This window comes from Amblyomma maculatum, chromosome 3, assembly GCF_055883805.1.
Source record: "Amblyomma maculatum isolate TAMU_Amacu chromosome 3, ASM5588380v1, whole genome shotgun sequence".
Classification (NCBI taxonomy): Eukaryota; Metazoa; Arthropoda; class Arachnida; order Ixodida; family Ixodidae; genus Amblyomma; species Amblyomma maculatum.
Window position 1 is genome coordinate 68,572,347 of NC_139346.1, and position 27,245 is coordinate 68,599,591.

The 27,245-nt window shown below is 43.7% G+C and overlaps 1 protein-coding gene across 2 annotated transcripts in view; it reads left to right on the forward strand.

Moving 5' to 3' along the window:
• The first annotated feature begins 17,113 nt into the window (after positions 1 to 17,113).
• LOC146194919 (uncharacterized) overlaps positions 17,114 to 27,245 on the forward strand; it is a 43,827-nt gene continuing 33,695 nt past the window's right edge. The window contains exon 1 of one of the 2 annotated variants that reach the window (XM_084596152.1): positions 17,114 to 17,172. In XM_084596152.1, the coding sequence (XP_084452278.1) occupies positions 17,139 to 17,172 (34 nt within the window). In that variant the 5' untranslated portion in view covers positions 17,114 to 17,138. Of the gene's footprint in view, positions 17,173 to 23,916; positions 24,058 to 27,245 lie in introns of those variants that run through there. The other variant, XM_084596151.1, reaches the window with a different exon arrangement.

Sequence of the window (27,245 nt, forward strand, 5' to 3'; positions counted from 1 at the left end):
ATCTGCCTTTCTAGTTTAAAGTGATTAGTATAGTCATGAAATGAGATTAGTGCATCTCAAGAAATTGGGGGAATCAACCTTGCTCACTGCTCGGCTGACATAATTTCGAGCTATACTGTGAGCCAACTCGTTTCCTTTGTTCCCCGAGTGTGCCGGCACCCATATTAATTCCACCTCTTTTTGGTTCCAGTCTTTATATCTTAAAATTCGCTCTGTCTTTTTGGAGATCATGCCCCTCGCAAAATTGTTTATAGCAGATTTGGAGTCGCTAATTATGGTAACCGCTTTGGTGCTGACCATCGCCATGGCGATAGCCGCCTCCTCCGCTGTCCCTGAGTAGTTTGTTTTTATTGAACCTGCCATTAATGTTTTGCCCGAGTCATTCACGCCCACGATAGCAAAAGAGTTGCCTCCTTTGTATTCCGCCGCGTCTACATAAACAATGTATTCAGAGCCTTCTAACTTGGCCTCAAGGGCCTTTGCTTTTGCTTTTCTCCTGCCTTCATGAAAAGCAGGGTGCATGTTTTTTGGTAGCGGTTGAATAGTAAGTGCGTTCCTGACTACAGTCGGCAGTTTTACTTGTGCATTTCTTTCCGGGATTCTATCTTGTAGTCCTAATTTACCCAGGATTTTCCATCCCGTGGATGTAGTGGCGAGCCTCTTTAGCTGTGTTATTATATGTGCCTCGCATAGTTCCATGGTGTTATTGTAGACCCCCAGTTTAAGAAGTCTTTCCGTAGGGGTGCAGTGGAGTAGCCCCAGTGCTGCTTTATATGCCTGCCTTATGATCGTTTCAATTTTGTTCTTTTCTACCACCCCTAGCTTGAGGTAGGGGATGGTGTACGCTAATCTGCTTATCACAAAAGCCTGAACAATTCGGCACAAATCTTTCTCTTTGACCCCGCGTCTTTTGTTGGCTATTTGCCTTATCAACCTGGTTGTCATGTTAATTGTTGACTGAAGTCGATTTATTATTTCTGTGTTCTTTTCATTTTCTTGTATTATCAGTCCTAAGACCCTGATTTTGTCCACTCTGGTTATGGGTGTGCCATTTAATTCCACCAAAATGTCTTCAGCGCTGATATTGCGTTTTTTTGTTCCTCGGATTACCAGAAGTTCCGATTTGCTTGGTGAGCATTTCAGCCCTGCCCATTCCGCATATTCTTCAACAATGTCGATTGCTTGTTTGAAGATTTTTTTCTTTTTCCCCATCGTTGCCTGTGCATGTCCATAACGTGACATCATCAGCATATAGCGTATGTTTCACCCCTTTCACAGTTTTCAGTAATGGTGGGAGGTTCTTTAACGTTAGGTTGAAGAAGAAAGGGGAAAGAATTGAGCCCTGAGGGGTGCCCTTGTCTCCTAGCTTAATAGTTTCAGACCTGATGTCTCCAAGGCTTATTTCTGCTGTTCTTTCGGATAGAAAATCCCTAACGTAATCGTAAATCCTCTTGCCAGGGGCAATTGCCTCCAGATTATTTAATATGGCTTCGTGTTTGACATTATCAAAGGCTTTCTGTAGATCAAGGCCAAGTACAGTTTTTGCCCCCTTTATTGGGCGCGTCAATTATGTCTGCTTTGAGTTGAATCATTACATCCTGCGTGGACAGCTTGCTCCTGAAACCTAGCATTGTTTCGGAAAATACCTCCCTTTCCTCTGCATACTCCTGAAGTCGATTTAGTATTACATGCTCCATCAGCTTCCCAAGGCAGGATGTTAGCAATATCGGCCTCAGGTTGCCTACTTCAAGTTTCTTCCCAGGCTTCAGAATGAAGACCACTTTAGCATTTTTCCACTCTGAAGGCATTCTACCTCGTTTCCATACCCCATTAAGAAAGTCTGTGGGTGCAGTGACTGATATTAAATCTAGGTTTCTCAGCATTTTTTTGCTGACCCCGTCTGCCCCCGCTGCTGATGTGGTTCTTAGCTGACTTATTGCTCTCCATACCTCCGCTATTGATATGTCTCTATCTAGCTCTGTGTTCTCTGGTCCTCGATATGGTGCAGATGAACCCCCTTTGCACGTATTAAGGTATCTGCTCTTCAATTCCTCTATGAGATCTTCAGCCGTGCCCTGGTATTTATGAACCAATCTTTTCAGCTGTCCTTGAGCGGCGGTCTTAGTTTGTCCTGGATCTAGCAAGTGGCGAAGAAGTTGCCACATGTTTTTACACCCAATTGATTCCCATTCAGTTCATCGCAAATCTGCCCCCAGTGTTGACTCTGAAGTTCATTCGCGTATTCTCCTATCATTCGTTCAAGTGTAGATATTCGCTTCTTTAGCCTTCTATTGCGCCTCTGCTTTTTCCATCTTTTCGTAAGGCTCTCGTGGGCTTCCCACATGTGGGCCAACCTCGAATCTGTAATATCATTTCCGGGGGTTGGGATCTCTTTAGTGTGTGTGTTTACATCACTTTTGAGTCGTTCAACCCATTGATTTAGATTCATGATCTCCCTCGGAGCGGTTCTATCCCTGACTTTTCTAAGAGTATCTCAATCTGTCAGCTTCTTTTTGTGCAGCATCCCCTTCAGCGGTCTGGTATGTATTTCAATCTCTATAATATAGTGATCACTACCTAAGGTGTGTCTTGTGTTTGACCACTTCTCGCCCTCAAGGTCTCTGCCCAGAGTCAAGTCTGGGGACGTGTCTACACTGATGCTTTTGCCTATCCTTGTGGGGTCTTGTGGGTTGTTTAGTATTGTTAGTCTTAAGTGTTGAATTTCCGTCCATTATTTGTTTCCTTTGGGGGAGGTCATCCTATATCCCCAAGCCGGATGCGGGGCATTGAAGTCCCCAGTGACTATTAGCCCTTTCCTGTCAGCTAGTCTTATGGCTTTCCGTAAAAGATCTGCCAGCCCTGCCCCTCGGTTTTGGGGCGAGTTGTACGTATTCAGAATAAAGAGACTGTTGTCTCCCTTTCTGTTTGGGATTAGTACAATCATTACATAGTCTTCACTCGTGTTTTTGAGTTCGTGTTGTATTGCTGTCAAATTTCTCTGCACTAACGTAGCCGTGAACGACCTAGGTTTATGGCCCCTTTGTAATTCTAGCGGGGTGTACGCGGCGTAGCCGGTTACTTTTACTGTGCCGCTTAATAAACTACTAGATGACATTGTGCTAATTGATTAGTCACTACTATGCCACAGAAAAGGTACTGGGAGATTTGTAAAATGGTCGTTAAAGGAATCAGCTAAAGCAGTGCCGTGTACTATTTCACCGTCTATGGTAAGCTCTTCAAGTGAAGCTGGTGTGGATTACCGGCCAAGGACTTCATTAAGCCTTCTCCACGTAAGCTTGTTGTCGTATTTAACTGCACTGAACGCGCTTTTTTTCTTTGTTTGGAAAGTTTCGATATTTCTTGAACTTTTGAAGCAATGCAGGATCCCGTGCCTTTAAAAACCTACTAAATAAGTCCTTCTTTACTTTTATTTTCAACAACAGCTGTTTGGTTATCCAAGGCTTCCTAATTTTTTAGAACACCGAAATATTTTCAAAGGGAAGTGCTTCTTGTACAGCTGGGTTAATTTATGCAGAAATAACTGATACGCAGCGTTGGCGTCCGAAGTTGCGAACACGTCGGATCAGTCGACGACTGCCATAGCATTGTAGAATCTATAAAAGAGGGCAAATTAAGGTCCACTGATGTCGACACTGTCAAGATCGCTCAAAGACCGAATACGCCAGGCTGTATCCCCATCCGCTCGCCGAACATGGATGTGGCCGTTCCTATACCAGACGTACTTGAAATCATTTGCTTTAGCCCATTTTTTCGCCACGAAAACAGATCCTTTTACATCTTGGTGAGGGTTTTTTGAACATAGATGCTCATCGGAGGCGCGTCGTGTTCTGTTATCGCGTTCAGTTTCCGATAATCGCAGCACAGACGCAGCCCTTCATCCTTTTTTCGCGACGCAAACCCCTGGATGCGCGTGTGGGCACTCTACGGGATATATCAATCCCCACTCCAGGAGCTCATCCACCTGCCGCTCGACTTCCTTTCTATACGCCATCGGTACCTTGTACGCATGGCCTGCTCGTAGCTCAGCACCTTCCTTCAGCGTGGTTTGTGCGCTCCTAAGGTGCAGTTGTCGGCGTTGTTACGAAAAAAGCTTGCTTATTTCTCTCAATATGCGCCGCTAACTCCCGGCGTTGCGTTTCACTCAGATGTTCGAGAGTGCCAGGAGAGAGCGGGTCTCACGATGCTGCGCAGCTGGGGAACGTTGGCATGTCGCCAAACTGCGTCATCCTCAAAACTAATTCCCACTACACTCACCCGATCGTCATGCGCCCTGAGCTTGTTTTCATGTACATTCCGACGTGCGCCGTTATCGAGCACAGTCAAGTAACTGTACGGGCGTGTCTTTAGCACCACCGTCACGAGCCCCCCCCCCCCCCCCCCTCAATTTAGACATCAGTTTTCCCTCTCCATCCTTTTCTAGCCACAGCACATGCTGCCCGCAGTGAACTGTATCACTGGTACGCACGTTTTAATGCCCAACCTACCTGCGCTACGCTACCGAGGTGTTGTCCCCTGCCTTCGCGTTTGCTTCAGCTAGCCTTTCGCGCAGAGCCGACAGGTACTCTACCGCAGGTGTTGCTAGAGAATCCGGCACCGCCCAATCTGCGGTGCACATTTTTTGAAGAATGGATAAGGGTCGAGTCGGTATTCTGTCATACATTAGCTCAAAGGGTGACCGCCCTTTCGTCTCATTAGGAACGTCTCTGTAACACCAGACCAAAAACGGTACCATTTTGTCCCAGTCCCGCCTCTGCCCCTGAACAATGTGGAAGAGCATGGCTTTGAAAGGCGCATTCCATCGCTAGTCGGGCGTGGAAAATCTCGGACAAGCTCCTAAGCTCTTGAGGAGCTCCTGCGTAAGGCTTGCAGTAAGGGCCGTGCCCTGGTCGCAACACACTGTTTCGGGAACTCCTAGGCGGGCAAATATTTGCAAAAGAGCGTCGCATGTGGCTTTGGCAGTTAGTGCTTTTCAAAACACCACCTCGGGCTAACGCGTGTTTGTATCTACCACACAAAGCGCATAGCGATGCCCTCGCGCTGACGGAGGAGCTATAGGACATAGGCAGTCTAAGTTTATCGCTTTGAAAATGGCCTCTGGTCTAGCGATCGGGGCTATCGGCACTCTATCTACTGTGCTTGCGGGTGACCTCACTTGGTACGAGCGGTACGAACGACAGTATTCCTTCACGTCGCGTGCCACCGCAGGCCAGTAAAATGAAGCCTTTATGCGCTGCAGCGTCTTGCGCCCGCCAAGCTATCCTGCCCACGCTAAAGCATGTACCATTTTAAGCACCTCTGAGCGCCGTTTCGTAGGAAAGACAAGCTGGCTACACAGCTGCCCGGCGACAGGCTCCTGACAGAAAAGAAGCTCGTCCCGTACTGGCATACCATGCGTTCGTCTCTAGCCTAAGCCCAAGGTTCTCTGAGTGATTCGTCGGCAATTTTGTGTGCACCTCGCGAAACAGCTGCCGCTTTGTCGGCACTACAATGGGCTGCCCTTCACTGCGATCTGCTATTACTGCCCCCGCTAGGGTCTCATCAACCCGCTCTTTACTCTCATCACTTTTTTCGTCAGGAGCCTCAGCTTCGTCATCTATAGCCTGCCCACGACCTTCGAGAAACTGCTCGTAGTCGTCAGGCGTGATTAGCGCATTTATTCCAGGTAACAGCTCGTCTGTGACTGCGCACAATATGCTCCGTTCTGAAGGGTAGAATGACACGAGCGGTGCACCCTGAGCTGCGACGAGTGGAACGTACGCTGACTCCGCGACGACCTGTTTCCCAAAAGCGCCCGTGAGCTTCATTGTGGACCCAGCGCATTCGTATCGGGGCAGGGGTGACCTACGGATAACTGTTATGTCGGCCCCTGAATCAATGCGTGCACTGATGGAATTGCTTTTACTCAGCAGTAACACCTGTCCTGAGCTAGCTTTCTCGCTGGCGAGCTGTACTTCAGCTGAACTCTACAGTACATCCTTCTCTTGGAAAGGGACAGATACTCGGGCGACTACAGATTTCTCACCTGTGCGCCCACCCCTCACCTCTGGCTTTCCCGCGGTGTGCTTTTTTGGGAAAAATTTAGCCAGGTGTCCGTGGCCATGACAGTTAAAACACCGTTTTCTCACACGAGGTTCCAAGCTGTCCTGTCTAGCCTGAGCTGCACTGCCCTGTTTTAGTTCAACTTGCTGTTTCTCTCTCGTCGACGCGCTCGCTGCTGGCTGAAACCTTCGGCTCTCGTCAAAGTTCTCCGCGAGCTTAACGACCTCGCTAGATTATAAGAAGCCTGGATTGTCATTAATGGCGACATGAGATCTCGCTTCTGCGCTCGGGGCTTCTCTCAATCGGTCCGAGATGGTTAGTTCTTTGAACCCTTCGAGACAAGTTCCCTGGCAGCTGTCAAGGTTGTACTCAAGGTAATTCACAAGACGCACCGCAACCTGCTTCCATGTCTCTTTACGCCTTTGCACGCGGATGAAAGGAGACGCTTGTACTCAGCAGCTGGCAGCCTCAAGCTGTCTAAAATTTAGCTTTTCAGGAGGACGTACTCGCTCCGGTCCTCGGCAGACAAACGCATGAGCAGCCCGTGTACCCTATCGCTCATTCGGGGCAAAACTACCCCAGCCCACCACCGTGTCGGAACTTCGTACGACGCCAGTGTGACCTCCACATCTTCGAACCACCCTGGCACTAGAGCCTCTTGAAGCGGCATCGGTGCGAGAACCCCGTTAAAAAAGTTTGCAAATTTTAACCTTCTGTCATCATCCGTATTCCCGTTTGATTCCGCGCTTGCGCCAAGCCCGTTCGCCGTTGCACTCATGCTTGAAGCGCAGTGTTGCGTTCTCCGGTGCCAATCGTTCTTTTCAACCTGCAATTCTGCAATTGGTAATTCCACCTACAGCTCTGTCATTTGCAGCCCCGACGTCATACCTGTAGGAGGAACAGACTTCTCTTTGTCTGACTCGCGGCTATCAACTCTCCGCTTCCCGCCCCATTCTCCATCTCTCCCTGTTCATTCTTGCCGCTCCTCAAAACCCAAGGCTTTGACATAAACACCAGCCGGACAGAAACAGAAAGGAACTCGGATGGCTACCGTAGCTCGCTTTTTAGGAGGCTGTCGGTGCCCAGCATGGATGAACTGGCAGGGAAGCTTGTCGCTGCGTCGCCTTGTCCCTGTCAGGAACTCGCCTCCTTCACCAGCGTTGCCTTTGCCGATCCCGCTGCTTCCTTACTGGAAGATGGCTTAGCCTGCTGGTTAGCGTCCGAGATGCGTCTCCACAGCCAATTCCTTCTTGCCTGCGTAGCATGGGCGATCCGCTTCTATCGGGATTCTTGTCGTTGTTGTTATTGTTGACAAATAACTTATGACATATACCCGATTGCGCCAGTTCTTCTTCTTCTACATCTTCTTCTCCTTCTTTGTAATATCACATACCAGTTACGCTAAACGAGGTTCTTTTGTTTTCTTCTGCTTTTTCACCTCCCGATTGCACCGCACCACGTATGCGACAACTTGTTATGCACAAACAAAATTTATTTACATTATGTACAAGCTAAGGAAAGGCTGGACGTGTACGAAGATGCGACCCGGGTGCCTCTAGAGAGAGGCCGCACGCTGAAGACGTCCAGCCTTTACTTAGCTTGTACATAATGTAAATAAACGTTGTTCGTACATAGCAGGTTGTATATGGGGTCCAGTGCAATCGGGAGGTGAAGAAGCAGAAGAAAACAAAAGAGTGTCGTTTATCGTAACTACCCCCAATGTTAGTTTTGCCCATGTAAACAGCTGATTGGGTGTCATTATGTGGCTTTTGTAAGCTCTTCGAAGCCTTAACCATTATGCAAGGTGCCGTCACCAACCCTCTTGCCATGGGAGGTGGAGAAAATATTCCAATTACTTGCCAAAGGAACAATCTATTCAAATTTGCACAAATTAGTGATTCCTATTTTATTTTTATATAGGATTAGGCCCCATTAAATAGGTAGTGAGTATTTTTTTTTTTCGCAGCTAGTTTTGTGTTTGATTTCATTTCCATTTGTAATGCGTACCCCGCCACTGCAGTTAAGTGGTCACGACAGTAGTCGTGGAGCCGTGGACCAGTTATAATTTTCCAGACGGCCAACGCACAGGCTTCATTAACGATGCAAAGCCCCCTGTAGCACTCTAGCGTCTTTATTATTGGCTGGAGTGTGCTTCCCGGCAAGCGTATGACTCCACGAGAGCCGGCAAAATAATGCAGAGCATTGCGATGGCGGTAGGGGGAACCATGGCTCGCGGTGCGGCACTGAACTTCTCAACCTTTTTCTCTTTAAAACAAAAATGGCTCCAATAAACATCGTTGAGCCAAATTTCAATGACGCTAGTTATGAATCTAGCTATAATTTAAAATTTTACTAGGAAGCCGCCTTACGATATTATGGCCCAAAACGCGGCCTTTTTTCCAAGCTTAACACCATTTTTTTTCTGAAATATATTCTTTTCCCTTGAACCATTTAATGAAGTAGCACATGCTATTCAGAAGTGGCGAAAAATGTGATGTCGCTCGTAATTAAGCGAAAGAGTATATAGCTTCACTGGAAAACGGTGTTTTGGAGTGAAAACTAGAGAAATAGAACAACACAAAGCGTTTCGCTAAAAGTTTCTTGGCTATGTGATTAAAACCGCAATGCACGCCCATTATCTGTAAAATATTTTGAAGCGCAGAAGTAAAATATTTCATTCATATTAAGTTCTTTGCGCTAATTCCTAACATTTGCGTTCTCTATTACAGGAAGAGAAAACATTTTTCGCCTAATCATGAAAGTTAATTGCTTTAGCTTGTTGAATAAAGAGGCACAAATATCTCTATCTGAAAACCAAAACTCTAGTACATTTGGCATCGAATCTGCATAGACGGGGTTCCATTAAATGTGCTATGCATCACAATCAGACAGTCAATAGCATCTTTTTCGACATGGGGAAATCGCATTAGTTTGAAGAGAGGGCGATGGCATTTTAAGCACTTCCGAAAATAGCAAAGCGGCTATGGGACTACGCGTCATGCATGTCAGAGCAAATAAGGAACGCCTAAAATATTCTCATATTGCCATGCGACGACTGGCTTGACAGATCGTAAGGTAATTTTAGCAGCCCAAAAAAATTCCCCAGTTCGTCTACGTTGGAATAGCGTCTAGATATCAACAAGCATGTAAATTTCCTCTGCTTACGTGTTTGTGACGTCCTTTAGTTCTTTTTGTGTTTAGGGTGTGTAAAATCCCTTTCAGCTCCCTCCTCATTACACGCGACAGTGATTGAAGCAGTGCGAAGAAAAATGGACTTCGCTGGCCATTAAAACCCTTCACAGCGTTCTAATGCTGCTCTTTAGGTTCTTCCACACTACATGCTCAACGCAAAGAGGTGCCTGCCGAAGCTTGTCGCTGGAATCAATAGTGCTTATAGATTTAGCATACAAGTTGCGTAATTTTACGCTTCAATGTTATATCTGAATTTCCGTCCTCTTTGTTTTCTTTTTCCATTGCCTCCCTAAATGTGACCCCCCACCCCCCCTCCTACCGTCTCTACTGGTTTCATTACTTCTTCTGCTGGAATGAGCTATTTATATCAAGTACAGCACTTTTAACTTTGCGTTGGCGGAACACACTATCAACTGGCCCAACTATTACCCTTGCTATCCTGTGACGTACCAGATTAGACAATGGTGACAAGCTCTCTACGTAATCTATTGCAACAGACTTTGGATGCTCGTTTACAGCACATACATGACGGCAGCGAGTTTCGACCTTTCGGTGTTAGAGCTAACGGTTGTCTGTGAAACGCTGCCAACATTAGGCCCGAGCCCAGGCACGTTGGACATACTACTGCCACCTGGCTTCGACAAGAACAGATATAACATCTAAGGGATTTTACCGACTCGATATAGATGTCGCCAGCTGTTTGCCCGCTTATGTTTCGGGGGCGCGCTTTGCTGCGCTCATATTTATCGCTCGGAAGTAGCACGTGCACACAGCACATAGATAAGAGAGGGAGAGCTTCAGCTGGTGCGATCTTGCGTTGTTAAGAAGAGCGTGTTGTCGGGCTAGTTGGTTCTGCATAGTATATAAGAGAAATGCGCAACAACTTCAACAGGACACAGGAAGAAACACACAAAACAGTTCACGAGCTCTCGTGAACTGTTTTGTGTGTTTCTTCCTGTGTCCTGTTGAAGTTGTTGCGCATTTCTCTTATATACTTTGCGTTGTTACGTTGGAAGAGAGTAATGGGGCTCTAGGCCGAGCACAGCCCAACTCTCTGCGTCCAAACGTACGCGTCTTTAACAAAAAACAAAACAAAACAAAAAGAAAACGCACCTATCGCGGGCAATTAACATGCTTACAAGGGCCCCAATGTACTGCTACTCAAGCAGCGGTAGCTCAGTGCTTAAGGCACTGTCTCGTTAAATCCAGAAGAGCAAAATATTCTGGTACGATCCCTGTCGCGCTTTCATGACGGCACGTTAAAGAATACTCGGTGGCCGAACTTATCAGCAGACCCTCATTTGAAGCAGCCCCACTTGGAGGGACGGAAAAATCACAACGCCTTACCTGTATGTAACGTAGCCTCAGTGCTAAAGAGGCAGTTCTATTTAGCTATTCAAGTAGCAAGAATGATTTCACTACTTGTGGTTATATTGACGTTTCCTCCGAGGGAAGGCATGTATCTTTTGCTCAGCTGATTTCATTCAATAAACGGAAAAGTTTACTGAGAGGAAAAAAATAAGTGTACACGAACACGAAGACTAGGGATATGACGGAAGATTATATTAATCCTTTTGTGCGAACATTTCTCAAATGTATCGTATCGGTACCGTATAAGCACCCAAGCATGATGAACCTGTCGGCTACTTCGGCACTGAAATAGTGCATATTTTCCCATCACGAAAGAGATAGCCCGATTCCGCGGTTGCGCAGTTTCCCGGCAATACGTTTTAAGCGCAAACAGGTGTGCCAGAATAATTACCCTCTTCAGTTAAATATCGATTTTGATAAGTTTCCATATCGCAAGAACATCGATTAGCATGTTGTGTGATGAGTCCGACAGCCAATAGAAACCGATCAAGACAGATTTCCCTGCATAATCTTTCTAACAATTTGCGACTGCTAGGCTGACCACTGGGCTGGAGACCTGTGCTTGAGTGAAAGCTATTTGCGCTTTCTATGAAAAAAATTATATTGGCCGCTACAAGAGTCATACGTCTTGGGTTAGGATATAATCAGTGGTCAATGCTTTGTGCTGAGGGGTGTATTTTGCTTTATTTTGAACGCATGCTGTAGCGGATCAGTTATTTATTCCATCGGCAACGTTACTGAGATATCTGCTCCGCTTCAAAATTCCTTTTCAATAACTTAATTCGCGCCTCCCAAAAATACTCCTCTGGAAATTTGACATATTTTCGGAAAATATTTGTTAACTATACAGCGAGATACAATATATGGTGACGAAGCCATGCTTACTATACATACTTTAGAGAAATTGTTCAGGTGATAGTGTGAGATTTATTTGCCACGCAATTGCCTGCGTTTAAGTTGTTTCACTTAATGAAATAATGCTGTCTTTATTGGGAGCTGTGTCCATGCAGGTCAAATATCGTTTTGTATGAAAGCCTTTGGAATCTTTGCCATGTGGCGCTTCTTTTTTGCGTTGCCAGTGCGCTCTCTAAAACAATCAATTAGATATAAAAATTTATTACGGGTTCAATGTGCTCAGCTACTGAACGAAACTCTGTTGAGTAGTTTTCAAAAATTTTCGAATTTAGTGAAAGGTTTTTGTAAAATCCCGCAAAGAGGAATGTATTAATAAATAAATAAAAATCAATATACTTGTGCAGAGGATGCGATTATTGCCACCCCTTCTCCTTACTGCCTCCCAGTGGACACTGGATAGGACGCTTCACTGTTTGAGTTCAAGCACACGGGATTTATTGCTGCCGCGGCCGCTTCTCAGTGGAGGAGACAATTGAGGTGCTCATGTATTCGCCTTCGTCAGTGCACGTTAAAAAGAACCCAAAATGGTCGAACAATCCGGGGCCTTTCACTACGCCGTCCCTCATAGCCTCAGTCAATTTTCTAGCGTAAACTTTATACACCAAACAACGTCAGTTAGTCCCTAGCGCTCGCTGAACGGTGCAAACGGCCGTACGTACCGCCGTGCTCTCCTAAAGTAATGCAAGCAGTGCCACTTGCTTTCTAGGGCTACAGCTACACCACGTGATGTAGAGCATCTTCGAGACCTTGTGTACGGGCCAAGGTGTTTATGTGTACTTGCACACGCCACGTTTCTGGTCTTTGGTTACATGAAGATGGTAAGGGTTAGTCTGGCTTTGGCGTTGCAGGCAACTCAGGCAATTGGGGACACAGTACTGAGAGGATCCAGAATTTTCCACCACCTCGGATTACTCTATGTGCACGATCAACGTGGAGTATAAGAACGTCTTGCTATTCGCATCCACAGAAAAGTAGCCATGGCGGTCAGAGTCGAACTGCGTCTTTGAGAGTATCAGTCAAGCCCTTTACCCGTAAGTCTCTATGGTCGTAAGAGGTGGCAATACAGAGAGAGATGGAGACGCACCACACGTCTCTGAGAATCATGGCGCAGATTTTGTGCATATTCCTGAAAATGATATTCGATGTCCCTGAAGTTTTCTCCCAGCTTGTAGTCCGTTTTCTATATATCTGGTTTGAGCACATTGTCGGCGCACCCTACTGTGCTCAAATTAGCTAATGTATTAAAGTGAACAAAACATCGGTTTGGGGGTAAACAAGTAATATAATTGATACTTGTCCAAGTGAAGTTACTTCGATTGAGAAAATATTGGTCCACATGGCACGCAAAACTCGACTTTCAACTCTCAGTTACCGTAAAATGGGGTTACTTTGTGACAGATTTCATACGTTTTCATTCTCTTGCTGAACAGTTATCAACGTAAAGACGAATGAATAGTGGCATAACGCTGCTAAAGCCTTCCCTCAGACGACGGTATGTTCTACAAATCCGCATCTTTAATACAAACGGCAATATTCAGGTTAAAAGCTGTCACAAAGTTGCCCCGTCGTATGGGGTAACTTTGTGGCAACGTTGTTTTTGGCTGAATATGATTGGGAAAAAAAGGGCTGACATAAAGTTACCCCATCAAAAGTATATTTGCGTTGTCTACAATTGGTTTCTGCTCCGGCAGCGTTACAATTGTATTACAAATGATTGATACATGTACCTCCTCAATCAAGATCTTTTACTTCAAAGATGCCTCGCTTGCCTAGTGGGCTAGGGGATTGAATTGTGCACAAAATTTCTTCTTTTGAGTACAAAAAAGGGGTCTTCGCGGTCCGGCCATCTCCAATTCTTTTTGGTCCTCTCCATAGTGCTGACGATGTACCCCTCAGGTTTGACTTCCGTCGCTCTTCCCAGAAAAAGTTGTCTTTCGAAGTTTACTATGACAAAGTCATCCCCCTTGAAGGTGCTTTCTCCGGAAACCGTACCGCGGACCCTCGGGACGTTGCTAGTATTTGGAACCACGGAAGTGGTAGGAGTGTCCGTTTCCGATAGGTTGTCAAGACTTCTGGAGAGTACTTCGTAATCACTTGTATCTCCTTCCGACCACTTTTTGTTGTCTCCAGGCTGACCATCTGAAGACGATTCGCTGTCACTGCTTTCTTCTGCGCGGTCGTCCTCAAGAGACCTCTTCCTAGGTCGTCTAGCTCTGATACCGGAGGAAGAGCTGCCCTTCTTTTCGGTTGTTGCTTTTCCCGTCCTGCTGGCTTCTTTGTTGGCATGTCACAAAGTTACCCCGCGAAGTATCAACATTTCAGTTTCCTTTCTACAACCTTATACAAACATGACTTGATTAAATTTATATTACAGTTTATTTTAGCCTAGATATTAGCAATCAGAAGTACATATCTGTTTTCGCTGGTTTTCTCGTGCGGAAGGGTCGAGCACACAAAGTTTACGGTGCTTCACCGATGGGCGCTAAAACACGATTCACCCTATCGACGTCTGGGTGGCTCCGGAGCGCGGGAACTTCGGCCGGCTGCCGGTATAGGTGGCACAGCATGTCAGGCGAGCTTGTTGAGCGGCTCGTAGCTTTTCGGCGGCGCCTGGTCGTGGCGCGAGATGTAAAATACAGAAAACCGAGCGCGTGTCACAAAGTAACCCCTGCAGTCACAAAGTAACCTCATTTTACGGTAGTGCTTTGAATTAATGTTTTAACCTGAACAACACTTCATTAATGAGCATACTTATTTTAATAATTTGCTTCACTGGCCTGCAGATCTTTACTAGTCGTGGTGTCAAAATGAAGACCATAATTAAAATTCTGTGGTTTAAGTTCTTTATCCTCAGAGTTATCTCTTAACTATGGAAATTAGTTTTCAGCGCAGGGAAAGAAACAAAGGAAAGAAAGAAATGACAGGGCAGAGCTCTATCACTTGGTGCCTTTCTCTGTTTGTCTGCTCGCTTTAAGCCAATTTCAGTACTCCATCGACTAGATTGGGCAAACGTTCTCTTAACTATCTTTTGGCACGAAAGGAGTTTTATCTTAGTGCTGAAGCACACCGACCTAAGCTTTATTTTGGTTAACTGAAGGAACCTATTTAAATATGTAATCCGAGAGTACCGCTCCCATATGCAGCATGGATTTTAATGGTTCATGAGAATAGTAGCACTGTACGTGGTTCCGAAAAAAAAAAATACCTTTACGGAAAACTGTCTTCGACCATTCTTCGATAGCGAAACATCACCGAGCAGCAAATGACGTCAATTGTATGTGCTGAGGCCTGACCGTGTTTCTGGCTGGGATGTGTGAGGAGAAGAGCCTCAGCGACTTTGAATTTGCTGAGAAAAACAATTCTGGTGAGGAATTCTTCAAGGTGAGTGCGGCAATACCATAACATCCTATGCTCTAATTCTCATTTGCTGAGGTCTAGGCACCTAATTCCGAGGTTTCGGTGTCGCCTAATTAGGGCTCAATGTAAACGTTTTACGCTCGACGGTGTCGCATGTCGGAGAAAAAAGCTTCGAATATTCCAGCATAACATGGTAGACTGGCAATAGGGCCTATACGAAAGGAGAAAACATGAAGCAAAACTCAATTTAAGTGAGGAAGTGTTGCCACGTTCGCCACTCTTAATTTTTCGGATGTTTTACATGGAGGCAAAATTATTGCAAAATGCGAGTCCTCGGTGGTTTCCGCATTTAGGTATGCTCCATCCAAAAGGAGGAGATGAGACAGGGGGGATATTTCTGATGAAACTTATTCCACCTCTCTCCGCTGCAGAATAATAGCTTACAGTTGTCTTTAGTTATAGCTTAGGAACAAACATTTATTTTAACGCGTAACCGCTACCACTCTGATTGCAAAGTGGATAAGGTTGTAATTTGTCCTGAAGTGCCCTCAGAATGAGCAAATTTTGTGTTTGGAACCGAGCGCGTAAGGCTATTCACATGACCCATAAATTCTGATTCGCATGACTCAGCACTTTCATGTCAGGTCAGTAATACATGATTCGTTGATAATAACCATTTCGTGATATGATGACTTACAACTCTCGTCTGTCATTGACAGATAACGTAACTTGGCCATGACGTCTAGAGAGAACCGACTTCCAGCGATATATTTTGAGGACACTTCTGGCGCAAACATATACTACTAATTATTGAGCCCTAATAATTACAGAGGAGTTCCACTCGAATCCAAAAATGAATATGTGTATTCGCGCATATAAGCGAATCTGGATAATTGGCAGTGCTACGATCAACCTTGGTGTTAGTGAGAAAACCATCCCACTGTTACTTTTTTTCGAAGCTGTACCACAATCATTGGTCATGATTGGAACTGCACCCGGCGTTAATACTCATAATAGGTGATCATAATAATAACTGATTTATACAAAAGAAAAGACACAGCATTTGTCACACTTTTTTCCGTGGAAAGTCTCGTGGTTGTTCGAGCGGGTGCCTTCGTCCTGTTATAAAGAGGTGCAATATTAATAAACATCTACTGTGTTGTTGGATGCAACTTGCGCACGCGGCGTCATTGTTAGAGCTGCATTTTTATGGCATGCACGAAACGTTTTAGGAACGAATGCAAACAGTAATAATGTATACGAGCAAAGCAAAAGGCGCATTTCCTAACATGTGTCTTTCGTTTCGTTTATCGTAGCTCACTACATTCCTACAAGGCAGGATAATCAGTCTTCCAGCCTCCTCGATTTCTTATTCGACACACATCCTGATAAAGATTCGACACTAGCGTTCTTAACATTATTTAACTACCATGCCATGATTCAGGCTACTTATCAATCACAAATTAGAGAAAATTAAAAAAAGAGAATAACTGTACAATTTAGGTGTCTAGGCTGGGTTACATAAAAACTAAACCCAGTTTAGTGTCTCCTTTCTTGACACCTTTTCTTCGCTTTCAATTGAAGATAGCTGACTAAATTTTAAATCCAAAATGCATTGATAAATCAAAGCTTACATTACCAACAAAACGGCTGTCTTCGCTCTGGTTTGATAACACAATAAAAGCCTCAAAAATAACACCAAAAACCAAAGGCACTAACGCACCGCCAAGCAAACTAACATATTACATCCATAAGAAAAGTAGCGCTGCTCAGACATGCTATATCTGTCTCAAGCTACGAAACCCTCGATTCAAACTCACTTCCGAATATGCTTCTTAGTAACCCTCGTAAATGTTAGAAAGTTGCCAATCTATGCCCGAAGATATTGATAAAAATATTAGACAATAACGACGCCTCAAACACTGATATCGTAGTTGCCCCACCGCGTATTTCAGAATATTGTTCAGTTTTATACCTAGAACCTGAAGGTAACCTTCCCTCCTTTCTTAACTTTCATCAATCGGGGATACCTTCTGCAATGTTTAAATCACACGGCATTTAAATATTTCAGCCTTGAAAGTAACGCCATCTGCCGGCATTGCAGGCATCAACGCATCATCGCCAAGCCTGCCATCTACGTCAGCCTGTAGGGAACAAACAGGAGCTTGTTATCGCTTGTCATTGGGGGCGGTACCACACCAGTGTGATCTGGTCATTCTGGCAGCAGCAGCGACGAGGCACGGATGATATCTAACCAGCTCCTCTGCAATTTTTCAGGTTGGTACCATTTTTTATGAAATATTGTACAGGCGAATTGCCAGAAATTTAGTCGCTGTTACTGCCACAAGTGCCTTTTTAGGAATCAAATTTTTTTCTTTTGTGCCATGCTATCAGTAGTTAGTTTTGTCCGTTCAGCCATGTCGCACAAAACCGGGGGATCCCTGAGGGATGTTTCAAAGACTCTGGAGAAGCAACCAAGCACTATTAAAGTAAATGTCAAGGTATTCACAGAGCTCGGATAGTCAAGCTTGATGCATTCGCAACAGAAATAAAGCAAGCTGTTTCTAAGGTTGATGCCTCCAATACTGAGATTCATGGTGAACTTGGTGGCGTTAGTAGTTCCATTGGCTTTATAAATGATGGCTTCGAAGAATTTAAGGAGATTAAGCGTTATATGGGGAACTTGATGAAGGGAAAGCTGAGGCTGCACAATGCAGGGCGGCAAATGAGGCACTCACAGGGAGCTTAATCAGGCAAAGGAGTTAATGGAACTGAAACAGCATAGTAGAGGTATCAACATCGAAATTCATGGGCTTTCAGTGGTAAAAAAACGAAGATGAAGACAAAGCTGCTTCAGACATAGAGAAATGTCTCTGCACCAATCTCACTGAAAGTGACGTTGACATAGTGCATGCTGCGCCTTCGAAAGATAACGAGAAGCCTAACGTTGTGATAACGTTTGCTTCAAGAACAGAGTGTGAAAAGCTGCTTTCGGCTGCGCGCAAAGAAAATCAATGAGCTGATAAGTTTGGTTTTGACAAAACTTGCAGTGTGTACATAAACCAGCGCTTGTGCGTCGAGAACAAGATACTGTTGGGTAGAGCTCGAAAGCTCAAGAAACAAAACTGGAAGTACAGCCACCCTGATTTTTAACAATATAGCGCGAGCATCGCCCAAACTGCTGCTGAGCGCCTTGTAACGGCGATAAGCTTGCAGCAAGGCGAGAGTTCGGGAATGAGCACTAATTGGAGCGTCGTCGGCTACGCTATTCCATCACGAAGACACACGCCCGGACAATATCTCTTCGCAAAAAAAAAAAACAAAAAAAAAAACATGATGGGCAGCTGAGCACAACTCCTTTGCTTAGTGCATCTTTTATCCTGTTCGCCCCTCACCGACGGAAGCTAGTATCAGAAAGTCTCCATTACAAGCAATGCTTTCTTTCCTCATGCTGGTATATTTGCTTTCTATTACATTTTTCTTAACTCTGCTTCGCCAGCACGGCCTTTCGTAATAGGAAAAAAGAGATCGAAATCACTTCTAAGTGTCGCATTTTATGCGCATTTGCTGTACGACCCTTCTGCTTTTGGCGAACAGATATTGGGACATGGCGCGCATGTCTGATCAGAACAGCGTACCAGAAAATGCTCTTTTCGCGCGCGTGCGCGAACTTTGGCGCGGTTCCACACTATCGCCGTTATAATGAACTGACGAGTAGTTCGGTTGACGGTCGCGTTATATTGTTACAAATCAGACCGGCTGTACGTGTGGGTGTTTCAGGGAAAGATACTAATGCGGAAAACTGCGAATTCTTCAATCTTGCGTGTCTTGTGAAGCTGGCCTGGTGAGTGTCGCTTAATAATTTCGATTGTATTTACTCGCATCGTCAGCGTAAAATGTTTTTGCTTTTTTTTAAGTTAATGAGAAAGAATGTTGCTTATATTCCTTTTCTTTTTTATATTTTTCGGTATGGAGAAATTCTAAGCTTTGATATACGAAACAAATGTCCAGATTTGTGACTGTTTTCCTTGAATTTGTCTGCAATGGCAAATCTACCATGAGCGACATCAATCAATCAATCTTTATTTCAGTTTGTACATACAAACTGGGGATGGTGAGCAAAAAGCAGTGAATTATGCACCGCTTGACGGGCCTCACCACCCCTACAAGTCAGCAGTAGGCACAAGGCAAGAACGACCACTGGTAAAAAAAAAATGAATACAAGTGCATCTACAGAACAAGGTTGACAGAACATATCTCATAACTGGCAGCAATAATAGACGCAGAAGACCGTGAGGCTATAACACAGAGTGGCACAGTACGTTCAAACACAATTGACATCACTGTAGCATAGATTGCTGAATAAAGCTTTTACGAATGGAAGAAAAAGACATAATATTCACTTGGTCACTCAAAGGGGTATTTAGATACATCTCAACGTATCTATGATACCTGGGCTAATATAGCCTCTAAAACCTCTTTCCTCGCGGTGATTCCGCCTCTTACTGTGCTCTTTGCTGCATCCTATAGTGTGTTCTGCACGTACACAGGTAAACCAGTAAAGATAACATTTCTGCATTGGTATGTCTTCGTCCCTTTTCAATCTGCGTTCGCATGCACTTGAACTTTTTATTTCAAAATATTCTGGCTTAATCTTACGGATGCTAACAATGTTTACACTAGACCTCAATGGCTATGGAGTTGCAGGTCACCTGAAGTCATGATTTTCTGACCCTTTAAGAGTTAAGCACCTGTTTTTTTTTATGACAAAATATAGCAACATATTCTTTATACATTTCAATTCTCGATCAACACGGAACTAAAATGGTGATATATGTACTTTTTATTGCCAGTTTTAGTTCTACTTTTGTCGTTGTCACTATCTCTGATGCTTGGCACGAAAGCCAATCTGATGTTCTATATCTTCCTGGATACTCCACATTTATTCCTAACCGGCACATTATTAGAGGAAGAGTTGCGATACTGTATATTTAAAACGCGAATTACTCCATAATTTTTGTGTTATAACTACGAAGTGCTTACCCTGCAAACCGATTATCTACTTTTTACCGTCACATAGTGCCCACCCAACGGAAATTGTCGCACAACTTGCTCCTTTATGAACGAGTATTTTAGCTGGATTAATAATCATTATTGAGCACTTATTTTAGGCGGAGATTTAAACATCAACTTACTCGAAATGTCAACTCTATAGTGAGAGTCCGACACCATGCTAGAGGCCAACGAATTTGTCAGTGTTATAAAACCAGCCAACACGTGTTTCGAGGGAAGCTTCAACTCTACAGGACACTTTCATCACTAATGCATGTGATAAATCACCAATGTCTGGTGTACTGGCAGCTGATCTCATTGATCATCTGTCACTTTACTTGTTTCTGAGCCTCTGAGCCACCTTTATAGTAAACCAGCTAGAACAGTGCATTCTATCCGTATTCAAGGCATTACCAGACCACACTAATGGCATTTCATGATAACCTACAGCAAGTAAACTGGAGCAGCGTCTATGAGGCAAATGACGCAGAGGAAGCGTACAGTACATTTATTTGCATTTATAAACAGCCGTATTGTCTGCTTTCGATACAAGACAGATGCAAGCTTCAAAGACACGCAAGCCATGAATAACTGGGAATGCTTGAAGGCGATAAGAATAAAAAAGTCTTTAGCGCTTTCTAAAAGCAAGCGATTTAGAAGATCTTAAGAAGTTCGAAGCTGCGATAAACCTAACGGTGTAACTCTGCTGACATTACACCAAAAGACTGTAATAAATGAAATAACAGTAGATGGCACTTCCCTGACTGGTTGTGAACTGGCAGATGTTGTTAATAAGTTATTTGCATCCGTTTCAGAAATTATGCATTCTAGCCAATGTTTGAGCACTGTGAGTCGATAGGTTAGCGAAAGCGCATTTCTTGCCCCTGCTACAGCTAGTGAAGTTCTCTCTGTACTACAGTCCATGAAAAATACTAAACGTAAAGACACCGAAGACCTTAAAATAACGGCTGTAAAGTACACATCTCAAAACCAGCCCCAATACATAAACTTATAGTGAACTTGTCCTTTTCCTCGGGAATCTCCCCCCCCCTCCAAAAAAAAAAATACAGATTGCTAAGGATACTGTAATTTGCAAAGGTGGTGACGAAAATAGCTTAGCTAACTACAGAACTATATCTTTCCCGTTTTCTTAAAATGTTCTGAAAAGCTCTACAGGTTCCTATCACTAGCTTCATAAACAAACACAAAATTATATCAGATTCACAATTTGATTTTATCAAAGGAAAATCAACCGAAACGGCGCTGCTAACTATAAAAAATTTTTACATTCGTTTGAGGAAAAAATATAACCCTAGGAATTTTTGTAGGTTTCTCAAAATAATTTGATTCAATAAAGCATACAAATTTATTCCTCACACTTGAGAATTATAGTTTTTGATGTAATTTCCTACAGCTCATCGAAAGTTATTTCCAGCATAGCTAGCAACTCCTGGTAATTAACAACTATAATTTTCAGTTACAATCCAGCATATGGCACGTACTGGGGTGTGGTATCTACATTTGTTCAGTTTAATCCGAAGGTCTCCGTAACCCGTACAAGAAGAGGAAAATAAAAATAAATGAGCATTGATCTGACGAAGAAACGAAGACAGGTGTAGAACTGAAAACAGCTCTTTACCGGGAGGACTTCACCCGCAAAGAACTAAGCAACTCTGTGCGTAAATAGCAGCGAACGTTTTTGCTGGCCGACGGATTATTTTTACTTGTGCCCAGAGCAGTCGGCGATGCTAAATTTAACTTCGGCAAAAAAATGCCTTGTTAAATCGTCGAAATAGGACAGACTAGAGTAATGTGAAAGCAGTCCACTTCTGAAGATTGGCACCGTTCAGTCCATCTCACCCACAAAATGTCTGTTCAATTTAATAAGGTTTCAACATGAGGTTTTGCTTCCACAACCCAGTATAACAGGATCTAAGCAGAAGTCGTGTCGTTTACTAACACCGTTATTTACTTTTTCCATTATACCGAACAACGCGCCAGCCATGTGAATACATTCCCTGGAGCTAATGCGGTCTACCCATGCTTGTGACGCAAGACGGATACGAGTATGATTTTTCCATAAATGTAAGTGCGTACTGTTTACAAATGTTACAAGCATTTTTACAAAAATAATTTGTCGTCCGCAACTGATACATGTTGCGTCGCAGTATTTCCTTCTAAACGCAATTCTTTTCAAGTTCTAACTGTTAACTTCATTATTTTGCTATTTTTACAGAGGACAAACTGCGCGCTGTGCCTATATAGTCTGCTTAAGTGTTGTGAAGGAAACATTACAGTGAGCAAACAAAATCAATATTCTTAAGTTTACAAAACGTTCAGACAAAAATAAAAGAATTTACAAAATGATTAAGGCGCTCTTCGTGCGATACTAAGCTTATTACAAGCCCTGTATTGTCAGGCGTCTCCGCAGTAAGTGTTCTAAGTTGTTCGTTATGAAGACTTCAAATTACGGCAACGCTATGGAAAACTGTTTCTTTAAGATTGATATGATGTGCTTAGTAAATTAGTATTTGGATAAAACTTTTGTGTGAATGCACTCCTTCTAGAAAGCCGTGATATATCTCGGAAGCCTTGAACTTCGACTTCCCAGACCCGTCGGATTGGATTCGGCTCAGGAATGCTCCACAGGCAGCTTGCACAAAACCTCCTGTCTGTCGCTGCAGTCGTTCACCTCGCTATATCGAACTATGCATTGCATTACATTCAATCCCTGCGAAATAGATTTAAACATACCGCTGCAACGTTGTCCTGTCACTGCAATGTAAACGGTCCAAAATATTATAGAGCGGTACTGAGTAAGGTCACAGTCACCAATTTTCTCGATGTTTGCCTGAAGCCTTACATCAAAACAGAAGCTTCCAAATAAAAGCGAAATGAAACCCAACGTGCTCACTAACATATTTTCAAAGTGGCTAACTTAGCTAAATCTGCTAGAATTTTGCGCTCCTTAGCAACGTTTGTATCACGTACAATTACGCTAGATCTGATTTAAAAATGGTCAATGTTTGAGTATTGCTATCAAACGTCCTTGACATTCCCTAATTGTTTACCTTGAATCTAATAACGTTATATACAAAATGTATATTTTGGTAATTTTTTTATAAGTACGTACAGGATGCTGTGCTAAAGGTTAGCGATTATGTCAAATTTCTTTATGGCAATAATAATGCCGACATTACCAAAAACCTTCTGGTTACCATGCCCAATTTGATTAGAGAAAATAAAATAAAAAAAAATATTCGTACATCGGACACACCAACAAAGACTTGCGGCATACATTTTTAAAACCTTTCACAAAACCAAACATGCAAAGATGTGCGTGCAAGTACGAAACTCCACCGGGACGTGATCAAGAATTTTGATGCGTTAACATATATTGTCTGCAGATATACACCTGAGCTGCGTCAACTTTGCAGACATTGTACAGAAACAGACAAAAATGCATAGCAAACTACAGTAATAAATACGACGACCCGCTCGTGCCTTGTCTCTACACCTGTTCGATCTGTAGTATAGCTTGATATGACTTCTTTCGTATCCTAGGACCGCAGCATCGGCCACGCAGTCTGATGCAGCCAAGATACAAGAGTCACAGCTACATCAGCTGTTTCGCATATGAAGGTGGGGCATCCCCCAAAATCCCGGCTTTGGTGTTGATCATTTGTCTTACCGCCTAGCTTTTGAAAGTGCCGGAGGAGATTTTCACACTACTTTGCGACCACCTCTGCAATATGTGAGCTTCCTGCAGCTGTTCGTAGCTCAGTCAATGAAACCAGCGCTGCAACAATTAGTGGTGTGCCTTGATTCCGCCGAGTGTTGACCCAGAGCGAGCTTGGAAACGTGAGCCCTAATCTGGCGCGCTCCAGCAGCTGTCGTCGGCAAAAGAGAATATTATAGTGTGAACGAGATAGTCGGTTTCAGTGTGAAAGCTACACTTGGAGCGTTGACGCATGCGTAGCGACACGAAAGCACAGTCGTACTGCCCGCAATAAAGCAGATTACACTTCTTCCCGCAATGCACTGTCCCAGGGCTCCACCTAGAAGAGCCTTCTGGCGTTTGTACTATCCTGTGCTAGTCTGGCTTTTAAAGTGAGCACTTAGAATTGCTCTGCTCATTGCATATTTCTTGTGGCAATTCTACACACAGCTACCGGGCTGGCTGTGAAACAGCAGTTTATTTTCTTGAGGATCGCCGGTTGCTGCAAGGGCTGCTTAGAGATGTTCTATGAATAGCAAGATAGCGAATACCGTTTTATAAGCAATGTGATCTAAGTATACAGTGCTGGAAGCGGAAAAGCCTGAAAGCTTGAAGTTTTATTTTGCTGCAGCAAGGTGTCCGTTCTTATCAGCAGAAAAAGCCTCTCCCATGTCCTCTATTATAGCCTATTTAATGACAGTATCGGTCACCAAAGCACCCATGTGAATGATAGGGTAATGCCTACCATCAATAAATCAAGCAGCGACAGATGTAGTGAGAAACGCACAGAGTTGGAAAAAGAACGAAATAGAAGATCCAAGTTCAATCTGCTTTGGTGTGCAGATAACAGGAGAGAAGGGGAAAAAAAATCACAAGTCATGTGCTGACCCAAATTCCACCTCTGAACGCACTATGAATTGAAACGTTAGACATGCGTACCTTCAGACTAATGAGAGTCGCAGAAACGTTGGTGCTCTCGCAGCCATTCGTTTTCCTGTGATCGGCTCCAAGCTTATACCTCTAGAGCTGTTGCGCCTAGCTAACAGCAACAATTAAATGGTGGCTTGGTAATGGGCGGAACCCTCAATGAAATATATAATTTGTTTAAAGTTAAGAGATAACAGGCGCTCTCTAGGCGCTCATTAGAAGATGCAGGGCAAAATTGTAACTTTGATGAACAAAGCGAACTTGTAATCTTGGTATGCAAGCTTCTGAAGCTACTATCGACCGTCTCTGCCATGTTTAGTTGCAGTTTGAGCCACAGAAATGCCAAAAATGAATTGTTTCCACCCCACCTAACAAAAGAACTCGTGAGTATGCTATTATTCATTCAGCACAGCTTAGGAGATAGTTCACTGTTAGAGCGGAAACAATTTGAAAACGCAAACAAACTATGATATGCTGGCCCGTCGCGGCATAAGTATGATCGCGGCTTAAGCAAAAGTTGCACATTTCAGATTTTAAGTACTAACCAAGTTGCTAGATAGTTTCAAAACATAAAGAGCAAAATCTGGATGCAGTTGGTAATATGAGGCCGCACACGTTTCGTACTTTTATGTTAGTAATTATTTTTATGCTCACTTAGAATGCCTTGAAAGTTCTTATATATAAATATGTATGTATATATATATATATATATATATATATATATATATATATATATATATATATATATATATATATATATATATATATATATATATATATATAGATCAATTAAGGGGAAATGAGGGTGCTCGTTATAATACATGAAGGAAAGAAGCCAACAGTCGGCGAGGCCAAGGAAAGCGTTGGGGATGGTCCTTTAATGTTTTTTTTTTATTTATTTTTTTATGTTTGCTTAGATAATCACAGAAATTAGTAATGTAATCTGTTTAGGGGAAAGATAATTAAACGCAAAGTAGAAGAAAAAACCACGTGCCGATGGTGGGAACCGAACCCACGATCTCCGAATATCGCGTCCGGTGCTCTTCCAACTGAGCTACATCGCCCGCTGTCCCCCCTGCTACTTGCTTGGGTATTTGTGTTGTCTGTATACGAACCTTGAGAGTGTTCACCAGCGCCACCCTCAGCCATAGCGGCGGACGTAGAACGTTTTTTCTTCTACTTTGCGTTTAATTATCTTTCCCCTAAACAGATTACATTACTAATTTCTGTGATTATCTAAGCAAACATTAAAAAAATAAAAAAATAAAACATTAAAGGACCATCCCCAACGCTTTCCTTGGCCTCGCCGACTGTTGGCTTCTTTCCTTCATGTTTTATAACGAGCACCCTGATTTCCCCTTAATTGATCTGCTTGTAGCTTACGGAGGTCTCGGTTCTGGCAGTCTTGAAGCCATAGGTAGCGTAAGAGGGTTCTAGCACAGTGTTCGCCCTCGCTCTTGATCACGTTCTACGTGACGCTGGCGGTAACAAAGGACGTTCTACGTCCGCCGCTATGGCTGAGGGTGGCGCTGGTGAACACTCTCAAGGTTCGTATACAGACAACACAAATACCCAAACAAGTAGCAGGGGGGACAGCGGCCGATGTAGCTCAGTTGGAAGAGCACCGAACGCGATATTCGGAGGTCGTGGGTTCGGTTTCCACCATCGGCACGTTGTTTTTTCTTCTACTTTGCGTTTAATTATCTTTCCCCTAAACAGATTACATTACTAATTTCTGTGATTATCTAAGCAAACATTAAAAAAAAACATTAAAGGACAATCCCCAACGTTTTCCTTGGCCTCGCCAACTGTTGGCTTCTTTCCTTCATATATATATATATATATATATATATATATATAAACATGGTTTGCTTGTTACTAATGGGCCAGGGTTAAATGCAAACTGGATGGCACACAACTTTCCCGATTATCTATTTTATTCCAACAGTTTCGGATGGTGGACCGTCCTTCTTCAAAGTACAATTGAGAATATATATATATATATATATTGTAGTGTCACACCAACGCTCGGTGATTGTCGACGGTGACAAAGACGACGAGCGTATGTCGAAAGGCGAGTGTTAAAAAAAAGAAGACAGGCAGACAAAGACGAAGACGCAAGAGACTGACACGCTAGTTAAACGGTCGACCTGAATACCGACCTGAGCTTCAACGCACCCGTACATTTGGTGAAGGCTGCTCTTCGTTCCCTCCTCTCACGCTGGAGCTTCGCAGTCGCACACTCACTCCTCCATCCGCTATGCCTGAGGCAACAAGCCAGACCGCCACTTCACACTCCGTCGACCGTTAAACGGTTAGTTAAACGGTCGACCTGAACACCGACCTGAGCTTCAACGCAGCCTTACAATATATATATATATATATATATATATATATATATATATATATATATATATATATATATAGATATACCACTGCGTCACCCATATATAATATGGGGGACGCAGTGGTTATGGCGTTCGACTACTGTTGCCAATAATGCGGGATCGAATCTCGGCCTCGGCGGCAGCTTTTCCGTGGATGCGAAAGAGATGTGCCCGTGTTGTGTGCGATGTCAGTGCCCGTTAAAGAACCCCAAGTGGTCGAAATTTCCGGAGTCCTCCACTACAGCGTCTCTCATAACCCGAGTTGC